Source organism: Austrofundulus limnaeus, unplaced genomic scaffold (assembly GCF_001266775.1).
Source record: "Austrofundulus limnaeus strain Quisiro unplaced genomic scaffold, Austrofundulus_limnaeus-1.0 Scaffold153, whole genome shotgun sequence".
Classification (NCBI taxonomy): Eukaryota; Metazoa; Chordata; class Actinopteri; order Cyprinodontiformes; family Rivulidae; genus Austrofundulus; species Austrofundulus limnaeus.
Genome location: NW_013952555.1, coordinates 506,890 through 516,759, shown reverse-complemented (window position 1 = coordinate 516,759; position 9,870 = coordinate 506,890). Strand labels below are relative to the sequence as shown.

Genomic DNA, 9,870 nt, shown 5'->3' with positions numbered 1-9,870 from the left:
CTATTTCAATAAAAAAAAACTATCAAAATGTTTTTTGCAAAACAGAAATTTTTGGTTGAATCTCAAACTTTTGGTTGACTTTCTAAGTTTTTGGTTGACTGTCTAAAGCTTTTGGTTGACTGTCTAAGTTTTTGGTTGAACTCAAAAAAGATTTGAACTCAGAAATCACAAACTAGGGTAGTGGCACAGGGAGTAGAGAAGCCAAGCTTGTGATCGGAAGATAGCCAGTTCAACTCCAGATTGGTCTCCATGTTGCATRTGTGTTCACATGTGTGATAGGTTAAATGCAGAGACTTAAAAGAGACCTATTATGCAAAATTCACTTTTTAAAAGTTTTTTTACTCAACTTTGGCAAATTGGCTTTAACAAGGCTTTAATAAGCTAAACAATAGAAGTACATGAAAAAACATGTTCATAACAAACAAAAATAAAAAATTAAACTCTTTGTGTCCATGTCAGTCTTGATCCCTAGTCTCCCACCCTCTGATCCAACACTCTACCCACTGTGCTATAGGAGGCTTGTTATAAAATGAGCTGCACATTACACAACAACAACCGTGACGGCTTTTTATACGGAGGAGCAGGAGCTTCACCCGAGGGTTACTAGGTAAGGGGCTGAACGCAGGTTCTGGTGGGTTGTCGTACGGCTTGTGACATCACAAAATGTAGGAAGTATAAAACTTGTTCAATATACATTAAAATACATTTATTTACAGTAAATATGCCCCTGTGTGCATTTTTTGGTCCTAGGACTGTTTTCTTAAGAAGTACATACCCAAAGTTGAGTAAAAAAAATTTTTAAAGTGAATTTTGCATAATAGGTCTCTKTTGAGTTTCTGCATTTAACCTATCACACATGTGAACACACGTGCAACATGGAGACCAACCTGGAGTTGAACCGGCTACCTTCCGATCGCAAGCTTGGCTTCTCTACTCCCTGCGCCACTACCCAAGTTTGTGATGTCTGAGTTCAAATCTTTTTTGAGTTCAACCAAAAACTTAGAAAGTCAACCAAAAACTTAGACAGTCAACCAAAAACTTAGAAAGTCAACCAAAAACTTAGAAAGTCAACCAAAAACTTAGACAGTCAACCAAAAGTTTGAGATTCAACCAAAAGTTTCTGTTTTGCAAAAAAAGTTTTGATAGTTTTTTTTTTTTTTTTTTTTTTTGATTGAAATAGCTTTTTTAGTTTGGTTGAAATTTATTTTTGGTTGAAAATATTATTTTTTGATTGAATTTATTTTTTGTTTGGTTGAAAAAATATTTTTGATTGAAAATTTTTTTTGATTGAAGATGCTTTTTGTTTGATTGAATAATAAAAACACAAATTTACCTCCATAGAACTGTAACTAATATTGTATGTCACAGGTCTGGGGGACAGCAAAGAACCTGGAACCCAAACGTCTAAACCAGATAAATTTCAAACGCCACAAGGCAGAGCATCATTTCAACTCTGACTCCAGGGCTTTAATGACAGAAGTACTCTTAAACACACTTCATCATCTTTCACACAAAGACTTCAGAGATGGTGTTAGCAAAGCACAAATTCAGCCACTTTTCCTTCTCCAGAAAACACTAATTGGAAAGTGACATGATGATGTACTGACAACATTGAATGTAAGAATTTATGTACTTTATTACTCCTTGATAAACAATAAAAAAGTGTCAAATTACATTTATGGTTTTGATAAAAATCATTTTTACCTAAAATTTAAAATTATAAATGTTCAATAGCTTTTTCTGTATGTGGAATGCATTGTCTTCATAAAATATGTTAGCAACAGAAGATAAAAATGGGAGCAATCAAATCAAATAAATTTATCACATACACAAAGTTCAACTTGCAGTGAAATGTTTTTTATGACAAAAATTGAAGTTTAAAAGTACACAGAACACAGTAAAAAAATCCTGAATTTTTTTGTAGAATGAAATGTGACCCATCACATCGAAACGAGGCTTAAGTCCTAAAGTGGTAAATGGAGAAATAGACAAATATAGTGTTTTGACTAAAATCTTAACAAAAATTGTATTTTATCAAAATATAATGAATAAAAGCCTTATCATTAGCTGTCAAGAAGAAAAAAAGATGAGCTGAGCAATTTTGGAAGCCAGAGTCGCTCATGAGGTGATTTCGGCTATGATTTATTGGCATAACGTACATAATGCTACGTTCACACCGAACRCGTTTTGAGCGGCCAAAAAGCGCAAAACGCCTCTCGTTGGACGCACTATTTTCAGACCGAAGAACGCACTAGTGTTCAGACCAGAACAAGCAGCGGCAGCAGTGAGGTGTGGGAGGAGCGTGTCCTCGGCGGGTGAAATAAAGATAAAATAAAAGAAAATGGCTTTGATTTATTTACTAAAGAGCAAGCGAACGTTGCGCACAGCAGAAAATTAACTCACCAGATGATTTAGAGGCGATTTGTTCGGTTAGTTTTGTCACTCCAGAAGCTGCCAGCTAACAGACTTTTATTTATTTATTTTTTGTCCCGAGCAGCTGATCCACATCGGTGCTGATATATCCTGCCAGAAAATCTAACTGCACACGGTCGATTTCAGGTAAAGATCTCCAGTCCGTCTGTTTCGGTTTTCAGTGGGAGACGCGTCGAGCGGCGAAAAGTTCAGATATTTCAACTTTTGCGGCGGCTCGGGCGGCGGCGGCTTCCGCAGCACCGCATGCGCGGAAAACGCTCTGCGCCCCTTCCGCCTTCCTTGCGCGCCGCCCAAAACGTACGTGATGCGACGCACGACCCCTAGAGGTGCCTCCACCATAGACTTTGCATGTGAATCAGCCGCTCCTGCCGCTCAAAACGCGTTCGGTGTGAACGTAGCATTGGAGTAACACGCCAAACCATTTTAGTACCAGTGATTGTTTCTGGTTGGTCAGTGCACAAATGTCAGAAGATCGAGCTTTGGATGGAAATTTTGAAAATGTCAGGAGCAGAAAGAAAATGGGAAAATTCAAATTCCTGCTAAAGTTTTGACTTAACATCAAATTACTAAAATGTATTTTCAGCTTGTTGGGACTCCATCCAGGCATACTGTAGGTCTCATTTTTATTTTATTTCAATGCTGGTGTGTTTTGTTTTGTTTTGATGCAACAAGATAACGGGACAAGTTGATTCTTGGAGTCCATCTCTCTGTAAGTTTGGTTTGAGCTGCTGTTGGACAGACTGAAGCGTTTCCCACAGCTAAAAACATTCATTTGTTGCACACAGTTGGTAATGTGAGCAGCTTTTGTTTGAATTGCAAATAAGGAAGTGTTCTTCCAAAGAATCTGAGAAGCTTGTTTGTGTGGCATACCTTTACTTCACTTGATAATCGTTAATTTTCTTTCTGGAACGATCATTTAACTGTTGATAATCTTTAGAGAAGCGTTTCTTTACAATGAAATACTAATAAGTAGTCTCCTTTTTAGCTCTTTAGGCAGCACTATGAAAACTTGCTTTCGGTGGAACTACTTTTTAAGAGCATTTGTTTTTTGGTGACCTGAAAGTACTGAGTAAAGTAACGTGTTGGGAGTTATACATTTGTACACTATCATGACGAAACATGGCGTTAAGTTGTTTAAAAACCTTTCAATTTCACATTCTTTTCCTAAGAAATTAGTGCACCAACTTAACTGGAGACAATTTTATAAACGGGAACTATCAGTGATCACATCATTTAAAGGGAACCCTGACTAGTTGTAACATTAGAACTATTTGATAAACATTTTCTTCCAGAGTAAAACAAAGAATGTAAAAATACTGTAGGCTGTTTAGTTTTTATGAATTAGAAAAATATCTTGTCACATGGACAGTGCCTTTATTATTTACATTGCAAAGCATACTGATGACGTTTACTAGGTTCKCCAGTTCAAAGCTTTTTGTTGTCTCCGGTGCGAGGAGTACCTGCTTGCAGCATTAATAATATGGTGCCATCTGTGTGACAATATATTTTTTGAAACGAATAAAAAACTAAACAGCCTACAGTATTTTTACAGTCTTTGTTTTACACTTGAAGTAAATGTTTATCAAATAAGTTCTAATGTTACAACTAGTTGAGGTTCCCTTTAAAAGCCCCCATTGATAAACTTCCTTCTACTTTGTTGTCAGAGGAAAACCTTATAAACTGTCAATAAAGCAAGTTTCTAAACATTTTGTCTCAAATCAGCTATCATGGAGCATTGATGACTTTTACATGATAAAACCTGCAGTTTAACACGTTAAAGTACTGCTGAATGTAAACTAATGCTGTAGGTTAGTCTGCTCTGTGGCTGTAAGCCTCTAACCAGCTTTGTTGATGGAAGCAGCTGATGCTGACTTGCCAAGACTTCTCCTGTAATAATATTGCTGTCAGAGCAGAGTTGAGGAAGAAAACCACAAAGGGGATTTCCAGTTAGGCGGAGGTCATAGTTTTTATTTTATTTTATTTTATCCCTCCATATTATTTTTAGATTGATCAGTAATGATGAACTTTTCCCCATAGTGTAAATTGTGGCTTCCATACACTAGTTTAGATGTCTAACGCCATCCTTTGTGTGTGTTTTAAACTTGAATCAGTCAATCTTCCTGATCTCTGAGAACACAAGAGTTTAGGCTTTTGGCTACGCTCCAGCTGTGTTAGCTTTGAGCTCCAGCACCTGATTGGGTGAAAGGAGCACGAGATAGCACAGTTTCAACATGACTTTAGTTTTGCTTTTGGTTTGAGAATTCACCCACTTTAGTGTCAGCAGCACTGTGGGCTGTTGCGTTTTGATAGCACGACACAGCGAGAAACTGAAAATATGCCATGTTGGGAATACAACTTGAGTAAGACGCTGACACTCTGGGCAAAGAGATGGTTGGTTGTCAGGAAAAGAGGAGCTTCATAGCTGGTAGGAGCATTTATTTTTGACTAACTTATTCTTTTGTTCTCTAACCTATACATGACCCTTGTTCTCTAAGCTCATCTGTCTGCCTGTCTGTCTCACCTGACACCTGATTAAACTGTTTCCTTATTGTCTACACCTCTTTGACAGTTGAAGTTTTGGTTGTTTTTAACTTTACACATATTTTTGAATGTTTTTAAAGGAGCTTGAACTTTATCTCTCAAAACAGACTTGTACTCTTGTGCTGACACTGCTCATTTAAGGTATTTAAAAAAACTAATGATAATTAAAACATTTAGTAAATAGGTGTCCCTGTTTTAAATAAGACCCTTACGTTTAATATAGGATCATTTTAAATAGTGCCTTTTCTACTTTTTCAATTCAAAATCAGAAAGCTGTTGACCTTTTACGTCTGTAAGGGGAACACGTCTAACTGAATGAATACAAAGTTTATCTGTGTCATTTTACTAAGTGGTACTTAAACAAACCAAACATCCTGTTTCTCTTCCAGGCAATACCCCTTGAGCAGCAACACTACCCCCAACATTCCAGATATGCACACGGACTTTTACCAGGGAATTTCTGACATGGACTTTGCTACCCTCAGCCTCCCAAGGAATGGAGATTTCTCCCAGGTTGGTTTCGTTTTGCCTTTTTGTATCTTGATTGTGTACATTGACACACTATCCCTGCAGGAATAGCAATTTCTGGTATGTAGTGAATGAAAATGATTGTACCTCATTTGGTTTCATCTTCTGTCAAAAGCTTTGTATGACTTTCTTAATACAAGGAAGAACAATTTACATAGTTGTCTGTATCATCCAGTCTTTTGTGCTTARTCCATTTTATTTGACAGTAACGCAGCTTTATGTGTTGTCTTGACTGGTGGTTCCCAAAGTTGGGGTCAGGAACCCATTGTGGGTCCTGAAATATCTTGGGATCTTGAAAAATATTTCAGAACTAATTACATTGAAAAATGACAACTAGCAATATTTTATGTAGAGGTGCACGGATTTCCTTAACTTCGGGTGATCAGAGATCAACCAATATTTAGATAAGATTGGTGGAAAAGATCAGCTTCTCATCTACTTCCACAAAGGTCTGAAAACCAGCCACTGTCTCCTTTGCTGTGCTGTGAGCACTACCTAATATCCAGTTAAAACAAGTTTGCATTGTTTCAATGGTATTGCTCAGTGATTTTCTATAACATACGATTGGAACATTGAAGGTGTATTGTGACCTTATACTGTAACATCCAACAGTGTCAGCTTTTGAAAGAATTGGTATTGGCCAAAATCAGAATTGGCAAGTCAGACTTTTTAAAGATTGGTGATCGACCAAAAAACTATAACTGGTGAACCCCTAATTTTTGCCTTAGTTGTTACAAAAGAGTGAGATTTGTGTACTTAAAATGAGTACAGTTAAGATAGGGAATATTGTCACTATTGCCCTTGTTTATTTAACCTGATACCGATGTTGATCAACCAAAAGCAGTTGGGGGAACAGATCTCTCCTACTGTTATTTTATGTGTCAAAAACTGACAAGTTTGGGAATCATTGGTCTAGACCAGTGTGGTTCTCAATCCTGGTCCTCAAGGACCTCTGTCATGAAGAGGTGAAGATGGTTTGCTATTCTCCATCCGGTACCCAGAATGCATCGCTTCGGTTCTACAATAAACAGTTAAAAATTACTAATATATTGCATGCTTTCTTACCGAAGCCCTACCATGAACATAAGAAAATAACCAACAATCAGCAGAACAAGAAATCCACAACAATCATTTATTTAACACCATGAGCCAAAAGTCCATTTCAATAAATCGCCTCCCCAAACTGCTGTGACATGGGCAACGCTGTGAAAATAAACTGTTGTGCCCCTTGTTAGCAGCATTGCGGAAGTATGACTGATATCAATACTGTAATATACTCTATTGACCTCTGAGACAAAGTTGCACTTTAGGTTTAGCTTCCACTAAGTTTTATTGGACATTTGCTCTTTAGAACTTGTGAACCTAAATAATTTTGATAGTGCTTTAGATTTTGCGCATCTAACTTTTGAATTACCCACAAATAATGAGGCAGGATCATTATTCATACTTCAGTATTTCCATGCTGCACTTTTAGTATTTGATGTTATGTATTTTAAAAACAAGACTCATTTCAGCAAAATGTTTTTCCACAGTTAGTGAAGTTTTTAAAGCTGTCTGTGTGTTGCGGGTACACATTTTGAGAATATGAATCGTTTAGATACGATCAGTAAATTGGAGCAGGCTCTCTTTAGAGATTAACCGGAGCATTCTGGATGGTTGCCATCCATCATTTGTTGGTGGTGGCATGGTTTAAAATTTCTTTGCACTTTGGTGTTTATCCCTTCAACCCATTTTTAGTTAGATTTGTTTAAACGGGAACCATTGGAATGACAGACCGGTGAGTTTCCAGCCTAAGTGCCATTATGGAACCACATTAATATGCAACGTGTTAGTTACAGTGACTGGATTCTCAAATCCACCAGCAAATCTTTTCAACAGACTGTGGAAAACACCTGGCTATCGAGGCTTTTCTTAGTTCAACAAGCAATAAAGTCAAACTGATGAGTGAGAAACATGACATCACAGTGAATCATTACAAGGCATTTCCTAAGTTGTGTACGAATGTCCATGAATTATGTCTGAATTTGAATAAACCTACCAGAAATSTAATTACTGTGATGCCTGCAACAGCTTGATCACAGTCATTTGAGTTTAGAACAACTTATGGACAGTTTCAATTCACCAGCTATCCTATTTTTATACCGAGGGAGGCACCCAAAGGAAATCTAAGTGAATCAAGAATCTTTCTGCTGTGAGGTGACGGGACTGGCCTCTGCATCATCTTACCTCTACCCCATCCAGTTAAGGGCCCTGCCCACTCGATCCAAACCCCAACAATTGACTTGCAACATTTTAAATGCACTCATGTTGTCTCAAGTTTAACTCAGAAACAAATACAACACAGCATATGTATTAAATTAAGGCACCTCATAGTTTAAATTAATTATGATTCAATTAGCTCCAATGTGATTATATAACAATTACCAATAAATTAAAAAWTTTTTTGAAACTTTAATGACTATGGTTTAGGGTTGGGCATAATCGTATCATGTGCAATTAATCGCCAGAAAAACATTAATCGATTAATTTTTGGCACTTGACAATTAATACGATTAATGCCACCAGGCAGACTAACCGCTTGGTGCTCCTCTCTGATTCAAATATGACCAACATTTTAAAAAATTGTGTAATTTATTTATCAACACAATTTAAAGTTTGATGTGTTGCCTGAAGTCTGTAGTTTTGACACAGTTTGGAACAGATTTTTACGAAGAGCCAATTTTCTCCCTATAAATTGGTCATGTGACTAGGATATAAGGGTGTCCAGGGACTCCAGGGGATTAATCGTCAAATTAATCGTTATCGGCTAAATACCACAATTAATCGTGATTAATTTTTTTGTCAATATTGCCCAACCCTACTATGGTTTAATTTTCATAAACAGTGATTTAGATATTCTCATGCTTAATAAAAAGTGCACAAAGTCATACATCCAAAACCCTATTAAAGGGCATTTATCATGCAAAATCCATTTTTTGTTGTGCAATTTGGTGTCTCTGGGAGTGCAGAAAATTTGAATGTAGTCTCTCCTGCTGCTGCGTAGATGTCTTTAAATTCTGTTTGAGTCATATTTTTCAACCCGTTTAGTTTTCTCTATTTTTTGGCTCCAATGTGTAAGGCTGGATGGACAAGTCTTTGTCTTATTAACATCACAAAACAACACACAATACTGTTCACATTAATAATCTAAAATAATTAATAAAATTTCCAGAGGCATCTGCTGTAATTGTTCATTGTCTACAGTTTAAGGAAGCACAAATGTACTAAATCTATAGAGAAGAGTTTCACATGACTTTTAACAGGCATCTGGTTGGRTGTGGCGGTTGTATGAAACAATGCGTAAAGTTGTTTTTAAGAAAGAACAGAGGCACTCTTCAAGGTGTCATCCCTCATCACAGACATTTTGCAACTGACATGAGTTTTAATTACTTTAGGGGTTCCCTAGTTTTTTTGTCTGCTGGTATTTGCCTGTTTAGCTGCACTTTTCTACTGTGCAATTCAGTTTAAGAATTATTGTGGAATTCATTTAAACCCCTTCTGTCATGGTTAGTTCATTTAAAAGTGACAGGTTTAGTTTCCTGATATTACAGTAGTTACGAGCACATCTTTGTAAGAAAACGACCAAAACATTACTTTTGTAGCTGTTTTTAGGACACGTGACGCATAGAAAAAAAAAAAGTAAGTCATGGGGTCATCAAGACTACTACTCCCTCTTTCCTCATTTCTCCATTTCCTCACCATTTTTGTGTCGATTCTGCTCTAATTGTTATTATTTTTTCCTCTTACTTCTGCTCTTCTGCTGAACTATATCCATGCAGAAATTTTTCAGGTTATTGTGACTTCATAGAATAGTTTATAACAATTGTTTAGTTTGTCTTCTGACTGCCATGTTTACTTCTTCCTGTTGGGTTTAGTTACTGCCTTAGAGTTCTTCAGGAAGTTTCTTTCGATTTGCACAGTTTCGTGCTGTGTCGGCGTTTGTTTATGCTTTACGCTGGAGTATCCGTATGTTTTAAGGAGAAACAACAATTCTTGTAGATTGTAGCAATTGTTAGTTTTGAAACAGTATTACCTCTGGTAGCCAAGCCAGGACTCTGTCTTTGCTGGAAGCTTTTTTAAACAGCTGGCAGTTTATTAAATGAGGGTTTGTGGGGCTGTTATGTTCAGTGGTTTCCTCTCCTTCAGCCGTCATACACTGCTGACTGATGATAAAAACAGAAGGAGAAAGGGAATGAACATCTCTAGGGGTGTCCCGATACCACTTTTTCACTTCCGATACGATACTGATATTACAACTTTGAGAATTGTCCGATACCGATATTGACCGATACCGATATTGACCCGTTAACACCGTAAGAGTACAAGTCA

At 37.0% G+C, this 9,870-nt stretch overlaps 1 protein-coding gene across 3 annotated transcripts in view; it reads left to right on the top strand.

Annotated features, from left to right (window-relative positions):
- Window positions 1-9,870, top strand: part of sbno2b (strawberry notch homolog 2b) — a gene marked incomplete in the record, with an annotated part of 100,437 nt that overhangs the window by 34,633 nt on the left and 55,934 nt on the right. For all 3 annotated transcript variants that reach the window (XM_014016760.1, XM_014016759.1, XM_014016758.1), the window contains 1 exon segment: window positions 5,364-5,487. In XM_014016760.1, the coding sequence (XP_013872214.1) occupies window positions 5,364-5,487 (124 nt within the window).